Below are 18,359 nucleotides of genomic sequence, written 5' to 3' on the forward strand. Positions count from 1 at the left end.
ATTCAGTTTCTCAGAAAATTAGATTATTACTTAAGACCAATATAAAAAAAGGATTTTTAGAAATACTGGCCAACTGAAAAGTATGAACATGTACAGCACTCAATACTTAGTTGAGGCTCCTTTTGCCTGAATTACTGCAGCAGTGCGGCGTGGCATGGAGTCGATCAGTCTGTGGCACTGCTCAGGTGTTATGAGCGCCCAGGTTGCTCTGATAGTGGCCTTCAGCTCATCTGCACTGTTGGGTCTGGCATATTGCATCTTTCTCTTCTCAATACCCTCAATAGATTTTCTATGGGGTTATGGTCAGTCGAGTTTGCTGGCCAATTAAGAACAGGGAGACCATGGTCCTTAAACCAGGTACTGGTAGCTTTGGGACTGTGTGCAGGTGCCAAGTCCTGTTGGAAAATGAAATCTGCATCTCCATAAAGTTGGTGAGCAGCAGGAAGCATGAAGTGCTCTAAAACATCCTGGTAGACAGCTGCATTGACCTTGGACCTCAGAAAACACAGTGGACCAAGACCAGCAGATGGCATGGCACCCCAAATCATCACTGACTGTGGAAACGTTACACTGGACCTCGAGCGACGTGGATTCTGTGACTCTGAAAACTTGATTTCCAAAGGAAATGCAAAATTTGAAACTTTAATCAGAGAACTTAACTTTGGACAAGGCAGCAGTCCAGTCCTTTTTGTCTTTAGCCGAGGCAAGACGCTTCTGACGCTGTCTCTTGTTCAAGAGTGGCTTGACACAAGGAATGTGACAGCTGAAACCCATGTCTTGCTTACATCTGTGTGTTGGTGGTTCTTGAAGCACTGACTCCCACTGCAGTCCAGTCTTTGTAAATCTTCCCCACATTTTTGAATGGGTTTTGTTTCACAATCCTCTCCAGGATGTGGTTATCCCTATTGCTTGCATACTTTTTTCTACCACATCTTTTCATTCCCTTTGACTCTCTATTAATGTGCTTGAACACAGAGCTCTTTGAACAGTCAGCCTCTTGAGCAATTACCTTTTGTGTCTTGCCACGATTGTGTAAAGTGTCAACGGTTGTCTTTTGGACAACTGTCAAGTCAGCAGTCTTCCCCATGATCGTGTAGCCTACAGAACTAGACTGAGAGACCATTTAAAGGCCTTTGCTTGAGTTAATTAGCTGATTAGAGTGTGGCACCAGGTGACTTCAATATTGAACTTTTCACAATGTTCTAATTTTCTGAGATGAGTTTGGGGTTTTCATTAGTTGTCAGTTATAATGATCAAATTAAAAGAAATAAACACTTGAAATATATCAGTCTGCATGTAATGAATGAGTATAATATACAAGTTTCACTTTTTGAAGGGAATTACTGAAATAAACTTTTTCATGATATTCTAATTTTATGACCAGCACCTGTAAGTTAAAGGCTTGTTAGTTAGCTAAAGAGTTTAATCGGGTGCTTAGCACAAACATAAGTACTACAGTGGTATTCAGAACCAAGACTCTGAAAAGTAGAGCCCATCAACATCAAAAGTTTAGAAGCACTTTGTATATAATGTATAAATTGAGCTTTTCCAGTGACTGCCCATTGGAGTAGTTCTTGTGTCTCTTTCTCGGTCCATAGTTTTCAGTGGGGTATGCTGCAAAAAACAGTCTAACGTGAAAATTGTCATATATGTATTTTATTTTTTGAACAAAAATCTTGATATATAAACCCATCCCGCTTATATACCATTCAAACATCTCAAACATTTACATAAGATACAAAAAAAAGAAAAATAAATTAAGTCACTGCTCCTATACAGAACAGTTCAAAACATGCCTCCTTTGAGACAGATTTTTCTTCTCTTTAATTTAAAGAGAAGTCCATTAGAAATGTATGTAACATTAACTTTTAACGAGTTGTGCGAGTTTCACACCACTTTCTTTTTAATAGTTTGAACCTAAAGGGTAAGAAACAGCTTGGCTGTGTTGGTTATACCCATTTAAATTCCTTTTCAGCAACTCTTTTAGTCCTTCATTATGTCTGCAAGGCATGGGCCTGCAACCATGCATCCACAAAATTATTTAATAAGAAATAAAGGCAAAAAAAAGTAAGTAAGAATCTGATTTGTACAACCCCTGAGCACATCATCTGCTCATTAGAGTTCAATGAATCTAACACATCCATGTTCAGAGCAAAGGTTAGTAAAATTAGTGATGAAAGACGTACTTATTCACAAATAATTAAGCTAGGCTGTCCAAATGCGCCAGAAATATGTTGTGGCTTGCTCAGCCAGTACAATTAATTCTATCCTGTGCACTTCCTAAAGCCAAAGTAACATAGAACAAATTGAGGCAGAATCCTGATTACACTCTTGGCACTGATAAGTCTGGCTATATCTCCCAACAGACATAGCAAAAGCAGACCATTTGAAAGAAAATGAGATTGAGCAGTACATCTCTCCAAGGTCAATGACCATTTTACCAACAACGACCTGAAATTGGCCTTTTTTTTAATTGTCCATAAAAAGTCCAAAGAGGTATCAAAAAGTAGTTCCACAGCATTGGAAAGAATGTCCTGCTTGAAATACTGTTCTTCCTTTCTTTCTTTTAAACAACTGTATCATTTGCATGGCAAGCAACTTTTTGTACCCAGACACTTCAGTTAAATTCCTGGAACGTCAATCAGCTCAACTTGAATTGCGTCGAACACTGCGTCCCGCTGCTGAAGTTTGGTTTCATCGAGTCAGATTTATTACTTCAGAATATAGTTAATCAGCACAGCTTGTCAGAGAAAGGGACAGAGGGAAGGATCCAAATGTTAAAACAAGCTGTACTCTCAACTTGTAGTTTGTTTTACACATAAATCCTCAAGATGGGTCCATTCAAGTCTGGGCCTCTTATGCACACCCTCTTCAGATATTTCATTAGCAGCTTTCATTAACAGTTCAGACAGCTCCGTCTCTTTGACCATCGTTCACAGAAAGTAGCTTCTTCAAGAGGCACCTAGAGGAATAAAGAAATGTGTCCAAAAATGGAAATGGATATTATGGTTACACACAGTGTTAGCATAAGAGTATACTACACTGCCAGTGAAAAACATCATTTGCATGTTTTGCATGTTATTTAAAAAGCAGCCTTTATTCTATAGTTATAGATTCTTTATGGACAGTATATTCTCACATTACTCCAAATAAATGATGTCAACTGTTTGTCATGCACCTAAACAATGAAGTTAATGTATTAGTTAAGTCGAGTTAAAGGGGATGTCTATGACTGTAGGGAAATGATGTTCTCTCTGGTTTGTTTATGCTCAAAAGCATAATGTGTATTATAAAGTAGAATGGTATGTTTAAGGAAACCATCAGCTACGTACTTTTTTGTACGTTGTTGATGTTTAACTGGTCTGTAGGTTTTTATTCACTGTTTCAATTACCACAGAAACTCATTTGTACTTCAAGTTGTTTAGTTTTGTAGCACTTTCGGTATTTACCTGTCTCCCGAATTTGAAGATATTTTTTAAAATCATTAATGTCACCTTAAGTCTTGATCAGACATGGCATGTGACATTGTATAACACACTTACCTTTAAGAAGAGGAGGTAGATTGTGTGGAACCCTCTGAATTCAGTACTATGTTCTGCTATGTGGTTTAGAACAAACTGTGTTCTGAACCCCCTCCCCATACAGTTTGAGAGAGTTGGGAAATGTTTTGGGATGTTTACAAACTATTTTGATTGACAACTGACACCTAGCTTATGTGAGTGTCATTAGACTCATTTACCCATCATACACATCGTTGTTGCTCAGCTATATCTGGGGTAAGTAGAAAGTTGTGTAACTATATTTTCTAGCCAAACTATTCCTAAGAGCATAGCCACTTACTTTCATCATCTGAATCAAAGCCGAAGAGGGATGTGCATTTCTCTCTGTGCCCCTGCAGCTCTTCTTCACTGTTAAAGGACGCAGAGCATCGCGGGCAGACCGGTCTCTTGACGACCTCGACTGCATGGAAGCCATGGGAGCTCACCTGGGGCCCCTTCCACCTTTTAGGCATGCTGATGTGCAACTCGTCCAGGTACTCCGAGGGTGGAGGACGAACAAAAGGCTTGATGTTAGTTTTCCCAAAGTCCGTTTCCTGCTCTTTTGGAGCAGATGCAGGGGTTTTAACAAGAGCTTCTCGCTGGGGGTCAATATGGCCATTAACAAGCTTGGGGCTTTTAGTGGTATAGTTCAAAGAACCTTTATTTAATGTCATAAGTGTTTCATCCTGTACTTCAGCAGGTGTAGCAGCACTCCTTTCCTGTTCTGTTCTTGTAATGAACTCTGTGCTTTCAGGTGTTTGCTGCATTTCTACAACGTTACTCTTTGGGGTTGCAGTTTTTGAACAGACCTGGTCCAATTTCTTCTCTTTGCACTTTGACTCTTTCACGTCCACTTTGTAATGTCCCCTTTCGTGACTGTACAAAAACATGGGGTTGGAAGCTTGCACTGTGCATCCAGGGAAGCAGCAAACTGCCCTAAGTGGCTGATGCTCTTTCAGCATGTGGTCAGTAAGCTCCAGTCGGGTTTTAAATCTTTCCTTGCAGTCCATGTGGTAGCACAGGTGCTTGAGGTTACCACGATGAGAAGCAATGTGGTCAAAAAAGTGCTGAGGGGTCCAGATTCTTCGGCTGCAGAAAAGACACTTTTGCTTGCCAAAGTGATAGAAGAACTCAAGGGCTTTGGTGTCATCCGAATGGTGGATTAGTACATGCGAGAGGACGGGCCCAGGCCTAGCTGTGAATGTGCACATTTCCCCAGGGCATCTGACAGTTAAGGCGGGTCTCTTTTTGTTCTTCTGCACTGGTTCTGAGGTCTCATTGGGTTTGGCCTCTGCCTCACTTGCTTGTTTTGTTGTGTTTGTTAAGCTGGCTCCAGCATTCTCCTGCTCATCTGTGGGCTTAACAGTATCATTTCTGTCTTTCTGTTTTTGTTCATTTGTTCCAGTGTCTATTTTCCGTTTCTTTACTCTTTTGGCATCCCCTTTCTGCATCTCCATTTTGTTCCTTTTCTTGTTTATTTCTGGTTTCTGTAACAAATTAACTTGACATTCACTTCTGTCTTCTGACCCCACATCAGACTTTTGCTCTTTGTTTTCCTGTCTCGTTGTAGCTTGTGTATTTTTATCAGTTGCAAATTTACTCTCCTGCTTGCTACGTTTCATCGCTTGTTTCTTCCGGATTACCCCATTTAGTCTGCAAGCAGGACCATCCTTGGACGCTGAAGCTTCTCTGTCTTTCATTAATGTTCTACTCTTTGCTTTTCTAGCTAGTCTTTTCCTAAGGAATCTTCCCTTAGACTCAGACTTCCTAATTAAACCTCTGGTCAAGTATCGTCTCTGCATCTTAGGAGCGCTCTCTTCCTTATCCTTCTCTACTTCAGGATCTTGTATGGATGCAGACTGCTTTGTGATGCTTGGCTTCAACATTTTTTCATCTATATCCGTCTTGTTCTCAGCCTTATGAGGTGTGGCTCTTCTAAAGTTTAGCCTCATTAGCAGTTTTGACTTTATCTGAGCAAGCCCAGGCCTTGCTTTCTTTGGCACTGCTACATGGACAGTCTGATCAGGTTTTGCAGGTTGTTCAGATAAACTTTGACATGTCTTTTCCTCAGCAAGTCTTTCTTTTAACTTTTTGATGTGCATTTTAAAATGACACAGTGGACTACGGCTGTAAGTAAAATTCGGACAAAACATGCATTTTCTTTCATGCCTGTAATGCCAAAATGCGTGTTCCATAATAGCTACGTTAAAATATTCTTTATTGCAAAGCCTACAACGGTGTGAGAACTGCTCATCAGTCTGAGGAATAGGCAAAGAATCTGAAGTGTCAGTTACTGGACATCTAACACAAGGTTCTTCCTTGCCTGTCGGGCAGACCGCTGGTTCTTGAACCTTCTCTTCTGCAGGCTTCTTAAGGCTGCTTCCAATTACAGAAGCATTTTCAAAAACACATGACATTTCTCTGGGTGCAACAGATGCCTCAGATCCTTTTTCAAGAATTGACATGCTGTCAGTTGGCCTTTGGGGTAAAGTTTCAGGTAAATGAGTAGTGTTGCTTGTCATTTTGGATGCATTTTCAGGTGTAGAAACTTTTTCAGTTGCTTTTCCAAGCTCACAATCAGACGAACAAACATGATTAGTATCTTTCTTGTTCTGTGTGTTATCAGGAGAAAACCTTTTGTCAGCTGCTTTTTCTGGTGCCTTTTCAGGTGTAGAAATAGTGTCAGCAATTAACGTATTAGTTTCTTCTGCAGAAGGAGCCACCGTGCTATTCTGCAGTGTGTTGTGAACGTTACCCAAGCTCATACCAACCTCTACAGGTGTAACTGACAATTTCTGACCAGGATGTGTCTCCAAAACTAATGCCTTTGTAGCATCAACAGTGCCTGCTAGAGGTACAGAGTCATTCTTTTGTACAGCAGGGGTCAGTAAGTTCATCTCAGTCTCAACCGCTGCATTAACTTTAACTGGTACAGTAGCATCAATCTTTTCAGATGCAGGGACTTCTGACTGCATTTCCTGTTCAAGAGCATGGGGATCAGACGCTACATTGTCATCTACGTCATTAACTATGCTTCCCTCTTCATCAGGCACTTTTACGTAGTTGTGGAACTTTCTCACGAAGGCAATGCTTTCCTGTGCCTGGAAGACAAACTCTTCCGTTGATTTCACATTTTCTGTCCATGAAAGAATAGATTTCTCTGTCTGTACCTGACAACAAGAATCTGAAGTCTCCTCAGGCTGCGAAGAAATCTCCTGACGAATGGACTCTGTAGTAGAATTCATTGCTGAAGTTGACCGAATTTGAACATCTGCAGGAAGATCAACTTCATTATCAGGATAAGAAAGTTCCATGGTGATTTCAATGACAGGCGTGTCAGCTGCAATGTCCTTCAGTTGATATAATTTCTTTGGCCTCCCTGGTTTCTTGCCCTGCCTTGGGACACTGTTTTCAGCCTGGGAAGCCAACTCTTCCAGAAGCCAGCGCGGTTTCCGACCTCTGCGTTTCAGGTTCTTCTTATCCGACTGCCTGCTGATGAACCTCTGGTATCTGCTGCTCAATTGCCTGCTATGATTTTGTGCCAAATCCAACTGCCTGAAGGAGCGGCGAACAGGACAGGGATCCAGATCCTTTGAAATCTGTGTTCCAGGTCTCCTTCCCCTTCTCTTTGGTGGAAGAAATTTGGAAGACACATTACCAGTGGAAGCAAGCTTTTTATCTACCACCCCAGATTCCTGATTTTTTACGCCATCTGTTCTTGCCACCGTATTCACTTCGGTCCTTTCTGGCTCAACACGGCACTTGCAGTGACCATTTGCACAATAATTGTGTACCCATTTGTCCTCTTCCATGATTTCACTGAGAGCAGCTTTGTCGCTCATAAGTTTAAGACAGTTTGTTTTGATATTTAGAAGGCTCCAAAATTCAGGGTCAAAGAACAGGCCCTTCTTAAGGATCCGAATCACTTCAAATCGAACATGGTTTTCAACAGGACATGTGTCCAGGTAGTACTCCTGATCTGGATGTGTGTACAGGAGAAACACTGTTTTGTAGGCCTCGATGGTGCGCTCCAGGAAAAACACAAGTAAGGCACAAGCCCTACAAATTTCCAGGTCACTTGGGAGCAGGTATGCAATGGTTTTATAGATAAGAGACTTAGTGACGGGATCGTTCTTGAGGTCAGTCTGAAGGGCTCGGGCACAGAGCTCCATGCAGAACGTGAGGCCATCTCTCCCCAAATGCTGAAAACAAAGACAAAAAAAAAGTAAATAAAAAATAAGCTCATGAAAAATGCTAACACACAGACAGTGAGTGACCATTACATTACATGGTTGGCTCATAACGTTCAATAACAAACAACTAGACTTTTTATATTGTATAGCTCCAATGATATTTCAGCTTTTCAATATAAATTTGAATCCTTTGCACTCTGAGGCACTGTCTGTAGATTCAAATGTCTTCACTCTTCAAACTAAATAATATTTCAGTAATTTTACATGGTTTCCCATGGAGTTACTAAATAATAAGCCTTAGGGTCTTGACATAAGCAAAAGCACAGAAGTATAAACTTTTCCATGTGTAAATAATGACATTCAAGCTTACTCAGTGCTAGACTTTAGGTAGAAAAAATTAAGAACATACCCCTTCTAAAATCACTTTCATAAATGGAAAGATGGCCTTGATGTTGGAGGCTGACAGAATCAAGAGCCTGCATTCTTCCAGAAGGTCCTGTTTGGAGGGCTTCACTCTGAGGAATATTTTACACCATATGAAGACCAGATCCCTATAGGGGAGAATAATGTAAGTCTATTAGTATGTGCTTCTCTTAAAAGACAACTACTCACATACAGCCAATTTACATAAATTACCCACAAACACACATAGTTAGAAAATACAGTAAGATACACATAAAAATCATTCATGTTTTTTCTTTCCATATTCATTCTCATTGGCCTTGCTCAATTCAAATAAATATCTGTAATTTTTGGTTAGTTCCTTTACACTTATAGCAGTGAGTCGCTTTAGGCACCACATTATGAATGGCACTATTTGAATGTGTAAACACAGAGAAGTAACAGTGTACTTGGCTCTTAATTAGATTTTAAAGTTATAAATCACCAGGATATTTTTTGATCAAGTATGATACTATTTCTGACACTGAAAAATGACTTTAATCAATTGTCAACCAACGCATCTCAGAGAAACTAAAAAAAATGGTATAGAAAGTGTATGTTTTCAAAAACATTTTCTGTCTATGAATCCTAAATAAGGCATACTTTTCTCCCTCTGAAGACACAGTGTAGCTACACTGAATATGTATCCCTACACTGTCTGATGTGGAATCTACTCCTTGCTCAGTCATAGACTGGAGCGAAAGGCTGCTTTAAGACTCACCAAAGGTAGTACATGTCTCCACTCCTGAGTTGTTGTAAAAGGAATCCTCTGCTCAGCTCCAAAAGTAACTCAGCCTTCACCTCTTTTTCTGCAATGCAGAGGATCTCAACAGCATCCTTCCCATCTATCTCTGACATCTTTAAAATAAGATCAAATATCAGTCAGAAAACAAACCTTAATATTGTGAATATTTTGCATTTGGCTTAATTCTTTGCAATAATTCAGATGGTTTCCCCCTATTTTCTAGAGTTTAGACTACACCCACACTACAGCGTTGAAGAAAACCTGGAATATTTGGTCTTACCTCCTTAAACAGCCGTTCTTTCTGAGAGGTTTTCCAGAGACAGGTGAGGTAGGCCTGCTTGAAGAAAAGGTGTCGGCCAACAGTCAGGTGCTGACTGCATTTCTGGGCCAGTGCCATGGCTTCCTGGTATCGTTCACAGGCCAGTAGGTAACGCACCCGCAACTCAAAAAATAGAGGTACCTCAGAGCTCAGATATCTGTCCACTGTGAAAGAAGCAGTGATACACACTGTCATGGTAAAACTGTTTTTCTAATGCTATTAGAACATACTAGATGGATAAAAAACATATTTAGTCTTGCATTTAACCAGTCTAATCACTGGTAACCAGAAGCTGTGTTGAGAACAGCATATTAAAAGAAAAGCAGTCAAAATGTGTTAGGTCATTTAAAACTTTTGCAGTCGTGACTCCAGACTGAACCTGTAAATCTGTCTTGTGAGTGCAGGCAAAGAAAGAGAGAGGAGAGGGAAAGAGAGAGAGAGAGAGAAAAAAAAACCCATACCCTCCGTTTGTGGCCGATCCAATTCTTTTAAGACATCCTGAAGCACGGGGCTTGCCCAAGGTCCTCCATCTTTGATGACCTGTCTAACCTGGAGTAAGTACACATTTTGGTACCTCACCAGACTTGAGTAACATTCCTGTTATAGAAAAAGGAAGATTATTAATAAGAATAATAAGCAGCCTCTTAATTGGCAACGTTATCATCTACATAACCACAGTTATCATAGACGCTGTAATCATCTACCTACTTATTTGTTTTATTGCCATTATATTCAAAACATATGCGGTTACTCTGATTACAATCAGTACCATCTCCTGCTTCTGTGTTTACAGAAAGATCTTAACCTCAATATATCTAACACAAAATGTCTACAGGCAGTATCTGAATTCAGCTGATGAAATTACCTGAAAGGAGTCCAGAATATCTTTTAAAGGGTCCTCCGGGAACTCATCTCTCCCAAAAAATAGCAGCAGCTCAAAGACACTCCTGGAAAATTGGAAAAGAATTTATCTTTCATTCACAGACTTAAATTGCAATTTCCACAGCCATCGCTCCAGGTCAATACAAGTGATGAAAAAGTACCAAGAAAACAGAAAGGTTACATGAACCAACCAAGAATGGCAGATATCTGAACATCACAGTCAGTTGTACTTACAGTGCAAGACTGCTCAGAGTGTAGCGCACATGCTCACAATCAGATGGGAAAGACGCTGCGCCGGGTACGAAAGCGCACAGGGCACTCCTCAGAACCTGCAGCTGTGGCAGGGGAACATGCCACCGGCTAGTGTGTTCTTCCACCAGCTACAAGAGAAAATAAAACTTATTAAACATAAATTGCAGTGAGGTCAGAGCCTGCCTGGAATCACTGGGCACAAGGCAAACACACATTGGACAGAGTACACTCACACTTGGACAAAGCCAAACTCCATACCAGCATGTGTTTTTGGGCTGTGGGAGGAAACCAGAGATACCCGCACATACCAAATTCCTCACAGATAGTGACCTAAGGACTGGAATCCAACACAATGTGGAGTAGTATATCAATAGGTACGTCTACAGTGCCATGCACTTAACCAAGGAAATGAATCATTTTGTCTGAGATGGCAAATTATCAGTGTTGAAAACCATCCCTCCGGACCCAGACTTCTAGACCCCTCGTCTACTCCACTGCTTTTAGGGCCTGGAATAACTTTAGCTCTGCCTCTAGCTGAACTCTTTAAAATACCTCCTCTGAAGTGGTGGGGGGGGGGGGGGGGGTGCACACTGCAAAGTGCAGGACTGCAAGCAGGAGAGAACCAGTCTGATGGGCTGCTCCGAAATTGAGTGTCAAATTCCAAGACTCAAATCATCCAACACAAGCACAGAATCAGGTGGGCATCATCAGGACGCAGGAACACTGGCTCTCTGATTTGCACATTCTGAAGTGTCTGCATTGCCCACAAATAAAACTCTTTACAAAATAGATCTTTAAATTTTAAGCCAAATTTATTTACTCTGATGATAATCTTTAAAATTATAGTCTAAGGGTGTATTTATTCTTTAATGTATATGAGGGTATGTACCTATAAGTTTTGTACAGATGTAAGCAGTCAGGTGTGAACACTTGTTTACCTATAAACACCTCTTTCCATTCTACATTTTGGGTAAAACATAATGACAACAGCTCAGATCTCGCGCCTATACAGAGCTCATTAATGCTTATAAAGATGCAATAACCCATTTGCCCACACTATCAGTGGGACAGCGCAACTGTGACCCTACCACCCACAACAATAAGGGGTCACTAAATGGTTTTATAAGAACAAACATATTACCCATCCACATACATATACACTTTGACGTCACTGGTGCTTGAAGTCATGGTAATTGCCCTGTGATGGCAGAGTATAGAACACTGGCTGTAACTCAGCATTACACCTGAGAAAACTTAAGGACATGGACATATAAATATTTACATTCTTTACAAAATTAGAGAGTGATTCATGAATACTTGTCTGTAAGGAGTGTGATGTTTTCTCCCAGTGTCTGAGGGGGTTTCCTCTGGGCTCTTGTGTCCAGAGCCCAGAGGGAGGTCTCCTCCCTCAGTCCAAAGACACATGCTGTCAGGTGGATTGGTTGTGCAAACATGCTAATGGTGTGTATGTGTGTGAGAGGCTGAGTTAGCGTGTGGTACCCTGTGACCTACAGTGTGTCCTGTCCAGGATCATGTGCAGTATGGTTCTATAAATGTATTCATTTTGTTTATAATGACCAATGGCAAACCAATCTCAAAACTCTTAAGATATAAATTATAAAACATCTAGATTTTAATGTATGTGCCATCGGGTCAATAAGTATATAAAAGAACAAATAAATACAATAGTTATTCCGTAAGTGTGGCATTCATTATTTGAGAAAGATAAGTGGTGAACTAAAGTCTGATAAGAATTTAGAAGAAACATCGCTACATGTTACAGGGTAAAATAAATTGATTCTTATATAATAAAAGTAATTTTATTTGTGATGTCACAATATATCCAACCTTAAATTATAAGGAGTGTTTCAGCCTGGACTACATTTTTAACAGGGATGTTATCTGCGAGCACTTGTATGCCTCAGACCAGTGTACGTGCCCAATACCACTGAAATATGATGTTTTCCAAATGGAATATCATGGTCATTTCCCCATATTTCTATGTACAATAGGGTGATATAATAAGAAAAGAATGCATCAGTTTTGGGGCAATGTTGTGCTAGCTAAAGCAGGAAAGGCTGAACGATGCATACATTAGATTTTAACTACCTTCAATAACAAAACAGAGGATACTGCTTGGTTTATACCACATATTTTGAGAATATTTGGACACGTACACCATTTGGGGGCTTTGACATTACACATTAGTTACAGTAATAGTGTTAGGGGGTCCCTTTAATTAAACAAGTTACAAAACATCGCAGCCAATCCCCAAAGGGGTTATTTACATATATCAGTCTTAAAGGAAGAGTAACAGTATAATCCGGAGTGTCCTTAAAATTACAGCCAGGCTCATTTGGCAGAGTCTAGCTAACGTAAGGCTGTCGGACTGGACCAGCTCTGTTGTTTTGGAATGTAGCTAACGACTAGCCTGCTAATCCCGAGCTAGCTGGCCTAAGGCTAACGAGAAACATAAAACTACTTCGCACAAAGAACCGAGTTATTATTTTAATGTTTGTGAACGCTTTGTGGAATCCTTAGCCTGTGGCCTGGTCGTTGTAGCACGAATAAGTCGCAAACAGATGCCAAGAGAGTGACGTAAATAATAGAAGCTAACGCTAGCACGAGTGTTAGCGGGTCTTTAACACCAGCGACTCGTCTGCTCAGCGAAGGCGGAGTCGCCACCTTATTCCTCAGGTACTACTTGAGAATTATCCGCTCCACCTTAAATCTAGCTCCGGACACAACAATGTAAATTCAGCACAATTTAAGGTGGAGCGGATAAAGGGACTAATAATACGCCGGTTAGGGCTCGGTGTGAGTCTCACCTGGCAGAAGCTGCGACAGTAAATCCGACTCCTGAGCCCGGCCTCGTCGCCTTCTCCGCTCTGTAATAAACTCTGCAGCTCTGCGTTAAACCTCTCTAACTCCAGTTCACTGTCCTCCTCCGCCATACTGCCTGTCTAACCCAGCGCGTACAACACACAGAGCACATACGCTCAATATCCGCTGGCCCGCCCCGCGTCTCTCGCCCCCGGACCGCTATAGGCGCAGAGAGCCGCCAATCTCCGTTCGGCCGCGGCTCGAAGCCTCCCCATTGGCCCCTGGTTCCTTCACTCTCCGCCTCGCACTCACTCATTCGACAACACTAGGGCTTTTAATATAATATTCTGTGTTTTAGTATAATTTAACCACATTTTCTAGCTATGCTTAATAATGTCTACCTGCATAAACAAACGGGTGTCCATGAAAACATTTTTCACAAAGTAAATTTACATATAAAAACACTTATCAGCCATAAAATTAAAACCACCACCTTATTTCTGTCCATTCTCTCAGCTCCACTGACCATACAAGAGCACTTTGTAGTTTACAGACAGGGGTCCATGTCCTGTATACTATTATTTGCCAATTTCACCCTGTTCTTTTATGGTCAGGACCTCCACTTGACACAGCAGGTGTTATCTGGGTGGTGGCTCATTCTCAGCGCTGCAGTGACTCTGATGTGGTGGTGGTGTGTCAGTGTGTGTTGTGCTGATATGAGTGGATCAGACACAGCAGTGCTACAGGAGTTTTTAAACATTGTGTCTACTCACTGTCAACTCTGTTGGACACTCTTAGCTCTTTGCTCCACCTTGTAGAAAGTCAGAGACAGTAGCTTATCTCTTGCTGCACAGTGTTGGTCGTCCTCTAGTCCCCCATCAGTGGACACAGGGCGCCTCCCACAGGAAGCTGTTGGCTGGACATTTTGGTTGATGGGCTATTCTCAGTCCAGCAGTGACACTGAGGGCTTTCAAAACTACAGACGCCCTGCTGTGTCTGATCCAGTCATACCAGCACAACATACACTGTCAACCACCACTATCACTGCACTGTGGGACAAAAAAAGTATGCAATATTAAGACTATAATTTGTAAATTCATAGCTACAAAGAGCAACTTTGAGATAGCTATATAATAAATAAATATGTATATAAATGGTTACCAATCTTAGTCGTATCTCTTACGGAAGTATAATGAGTGATTTAGAGTTTCCGTAGATAATATTAAAGTGAACTAAAAAATAGTTAAATCATTATAAAACAACACAACGCGGGAGGAGTGTTACGCTCAAAGGCGCGTTGCATGCCAGGTCCTAACTTTAATAATTGATTTTATCAACCAATCACAGCTGAGGACTCATCAGCGAGGGTGGAGCTCTTGGCCAATGAACGGGCGCGGCTCATATATAAGTGAGGTCAATGACCCTAGAGGCTGTTGAGCTGTAGGTTCAGTTGGTTTTAACGGTTAAATCGTCAGTGTGGTTGGTTCTCCTCGCGTTTGCGGTCTGACGCGCTTCTCATTGTTTGTTCCTGCAGCTGTTTCGGAGTTTCTCGGTACGTGTGTCCTCTTTGATTCATTTGCGATTATCTTTAAATGGTGGACATTTTGTTAGTCACAATGACAATTAAAATAAATAAAGTGGGACCCATCCTCCTCTGGATTTAACTGCTTATAGATGAGTTAAAAATTCAAGTATCTCCCAATGCAATTTTGTGCTTGCATGTTGATAGTCATAGTGATGGGGAATAATGATAGTAAATGTGGTTATTGCTATATTAGCAATTGGAGTCCATGTAAAATTTGAATGTAGGTGGTAACAGGGTGAGCAGGTAGCAGTAGGTGGATGGAGAGCGGTTGGTAGGAGGTCCTGAGTCAGTCTACTATCAGTGTTGTGCAAGACATGTGGCTAGTCACTAAAGAGATGCACTCTTGCACATCACAGCTTCACATTGGGCCCAGTGTATACTTATCAGCAACCATGCTTCTGCTATCCACTGTTTGCAGTTAAATTATCCTATAGCTAACCCACAGCTAAGGTTTAGTGAACATTCAGAGTGAGTTAAGCTACTCAAGCTAGTCTTATATCAGCCAGACACTGGAGCACCCTGAACTCCTGGCACCACCAACTCCACCTTCAATAATCCAGATGGATGATGGGGCTAGTGTCTTTGTTCCACAAATCCTGATCTATAAACTCTTGGATCTACTCCCTTTTTTATCTAGTTTTCAAAAGCTAAGCTATAGAGTTGTTTGATGGCAACTGGGTCTTGAACACTCTCTGGGGTATTTCTCCAAAGCAGGACTTCTGAGACTAACTGAACTGGCCAATCTCCCTCAGGTTTGACTTTGGGATTAAGTTGTCTGGCTAAACTGAAATCCTGCTTTGTGGGATACCCTTCAAAGAAAAATTTAGTTGGGGGGGGGGTGCTTCATTGAAGCCAATGAAGCTGCTTCAGTATGGGGCAAATGTTTAGTCTGAGGTAACTAGTCTCCATCTGCCACATCTGTAGCATATGGTCAAAGTGCCTGAAAGGTCAGTTAAAAACCAGTGTTGCATCCCTTCTACCCCCTGAGTATATTGCATTTTTTTGAACACTTATCTCCAGTCTGTCTTACTTTCAGGTGAAGTCTAGCTCTTCCCTGAGGGTGCCATGTCTGCAGGTCTATGGATGCTTGGTAGTGGACTGGGGACACTGGGCTATCTGGGTCTAATCGTGGCCTGTTGCCTTCCTTTGTGGAGAGTGACCGCCTTCATAGGCAGCAACATCGTGACAGCGCAGACGGTCTGGGAGGGCCTGTGGATGAACTGTGTGGTGCAAAGCACTGGTCAAATGCAGTGTAAAGCCTATGACTCTATGCTGGCCCTGTCTTCTGAACTTCAAGCCTCTCGGGCCATCCTCATCATCGCTCTGTTTGTAGCTCTTGTAGCTATAGTCACTAGTATAGCTGGGTGTGAATGCATCAATCTCTTGGCGGAGGGTTCCGCCACCAAATCTAGAGTAGCTACAGCAGCTGGCGTTATCTTCCTTGTTGCTGGTGTTATGAGCCTTATTCCACCCAGCTGGACAGCCCATGTGATTATCACAGACTTCTACAACCCTCTGTTGTCCCAGGGTCAGAAAAGGGAGCTGGGAGCGTCTGTCTTTATCTGTTGGGGTGCAGCTGTGCTCCTGTTAATTGGTGGAGGGCTCCTGTGCACCCCTCAGCCTTCCCCTTCTGGAGCAAGAGCACACTATAAAGCAGCACCGCGTGCGAGAGAGCGGGATTATGTCTGAGTGTTTAACTGTTCAAGTCTAGGACAATGTTTTTAGTGTGTGGTTTTATTTTTGGAAATAAAAGGTTTTACTACTGAGTTTTTAAAATAAAAACTGATTTCATGATTTGGGTTTGACTTCAGAATATTTCAGAAACTTAAATGCATGGGATCTAGTGTTATCTCCACTATTGACTGGTGGCAGCCAGCAGATGGTAGTGTTGTACTTCAGGCAATAGGCAACAAGTCTAAATTATAGTAATAACAATAGTCACAGCTGTGTTTATACGAGGTTTAATATAAAATGCAGTCAAATGGTCAAGGTTTTCTAGTACTCTTCACCTCCGTGGTCATGTGAAATGCTTAAGAGTGTTGTACGAAGGTCAGGAGAGGTGTATGTACAGGACTAAAAGTGGTTAAATGAACAATACAAGGACATTTGTAGCTTACCTTGGTGTTGCTGTTCAGTACATGGTTTTATGTCGTAGATGTGGGCTGCTTCAGAGATCAGAATTTGCACTCTATTTCTGCCAGGCTTCAATTCATATTAAATCCTCAAACACCACTGCTTAAATTGAAGGTATTGAATCCCACTTACTAGGCCCAGGGCCTTAATTACTTGCCACTGAGGGATTGTCAGTTTGTGCAAGGGGATAGTAGTCAATAGCCGTTTAAAGCCATATTTGTTGCAACCCATTTATTCATCTACAAACGTGCACATTAACTGATGCGCTTAAATTCTTTTAGTAAAGAGCTGGGCCGAAAGGAACGCAACCTCTTGGATCATATCAGGGATCAGTCCAAAACACAGGCTTATTCATTAGGTACCCTTTTATAAATGCTGGCTGTAGGTTTACAAGTGCTTGCAGTCACCAAGCCTTCAGTGGAAAGGAAGTTATTTTGGCCAGTGATCCATGCTCATCTAGATATTGGATGATTATCAGCACCAGAATGACAGTTAGGGCAGTTAACATTGGTACAGTAGATCTTTATCAGCAGCCATTTTCTCACAGAACCTCTTTTACTGGCTCGTTTTGGTTGGTGGATGAATCCAAAAGGGTTAGTCCTGAATATCTGGCAAGTACGGGTCCTACTTGGATAGAGTGTTTATTTTTGTGGCAGATGGCCTCCAGTGGGGTCCAAATAATTGGTACCGCTGCAGATCTTTAATCAAACCTGGAAATAAAGGGTTTAGAAGTCTGAAAATTGTGAAAGAACATTTGACTGGTAATCAAGTTTCTGCTCTATTTTAGGTAAATTGTCAGGTTTGAGGTCAGTTTTTTCCCCGTGTTCTCTGTTCTAATTAAACAGATTTTTCCAGAGCCACTTCCAGGGTGTGTTTGATTAACTCATTAGAGCAAACTTGTGGCGTTTGTGCCAGCTCTGGTGCAGTCATTAGAGCAATGGAGGGAAGTACCAAGTCCATGATGAAATTCATGATAAAATTTCAAATGCTACCTTTCTCTCTAACTATTTTGTTCATTGTCATATATTTGTGTATTACCTTACAAATACATCCAAAAGAAAAATAGCATATTCACGAGCAGTATACACTGAACTATAACTAGATTAGGAACAGCTACCAGCTCCACTGAACACACAGGAGCTGTCTCTGCATACTTTCTTATCCCCATTTCACCACAGAGCAGGTATAATCTGGGTGGTGGCTCATTCTCAGTGCTGCAGTGACACTGATGTGGTCTTGGTGTGACAGTGTGTGTTGCACTGGTACGAGCGGATCAGAAACAGCAGTGCTGCTTGAATTTTTAAACTGTGTCCACGCATAGTCCACACTGTTAAACATTCTTACCTCACTGGTAACTCACTAGTCCTTAGTCAGTGAACACTGTTGAATGGATGTTTTTGGTTGTTGGACTATTCTCAGTCTTGCAGAGACAGAGAGCCTTACAAAC

General features: G+C 41.5%; 2 protein-coding genes across 2 annotated transcripts; one reads left to right on the forward strand and one right to left on the reverse strand.

The window, feature by feature from the left end:
* Window positions 1–1,693: 1,693 nt before the first annotated feature.
* znf654 (zinc finger protein 654) lies at window positions 1,694–13,329 on the reverse strand. The gene is made up of 9 exons (XM_066661301.1): window positions 13,200–13,329; window positions 10,354–10,499; window positions 10,103–10,184; window positions 9,699–9,834; window positions 9,199–9,401; window positions 8,895–9,031; window positions 8,142–8,283; window positions 3,841–7,741; window positions 1,694–2,962 (listed from the first exon to the last, which is right to left on the reverse strand). Exons 1-9 carry the CDS (start codon window positions 13,323–13,325, stop codon window positions 2,952–2,954), a joined length of 4,884 nt encoding a protein of 1,627 aa, XP_066517398.1. The 5' UTR covers window positions 13,326–13,329; the 3' UTR covers window positions 1,694–2,951.
* A 1,297-nt stretch (window positions 13,330–14,626) lies between these two features.
* On the forward strand, window positions 14,627–17,033 carry cldng (claudin g). The gene is made up of 2 exons (XM_066661302.1): window positions 14,627–14,746; window positions 15,816–17,033. Exon 2 carries the CDS (start codon window positions 15,845–15,847, stop codon window positions 16,466–16,468), a length of 624 nt encoding a protein of 207 aa, XP_066517399.1. The 5' UTR covers window positions 14,627–14,746; window positions 15,816–15,844; the 3' UTR covers window positions 16,469–17,033.
* The last annotated feature ends 1,326 nt before the right edge of the window (window positions 17,034–18,359 follow it).

Source organism: Hoplias malabaricus, chromosome 2 (assembly GCF_029633855.1).
Source record: "Hoplias malabaricus isolate fHopMal1 chromosome 2, fHopMal1.hap1, whole genome shotgun sequence".
In the NCBI taxonomy this organism is placed as follows: Eukaryota; Metazoa; Chordata; class Actinopteri; order Characiformes; family Erythrinidae; genus Hoplias; species Hoplias malabaricus.

Excerpts from the sequence above, each read along its gene's own strand:
- cldng (XM_066661302.1), top strand. The coding sequence starts at position 15,845 with ATGTCTGCAGGTCTATGGATGCTTGGTAGTGGACTGGGGACACTGGGC.
- znf654 (XM_066661301.1), bottom strand. The coding sequence starts at position 13,325 with ATGGCGGAGGAGGACAGTGAACTGGAGTTAGAGAGGTTTAACGCAGAG. Across the intron at positions 9,032-9,198 it reads AAGAACGGCTGTTTAAGGAG|ATGTCAGAGATAGATGGGAA; the intron begins GTAAGACCAAAT and ends CTTATTTTAAAG. Across the intron at positions 8,284-8,894 it reads GGAGACATGTACTACCTTTG|GGATCTGGTCTTCATATGGT; the intron begins GTGAGTCTTAAA and ends TCTCCCCTATAG.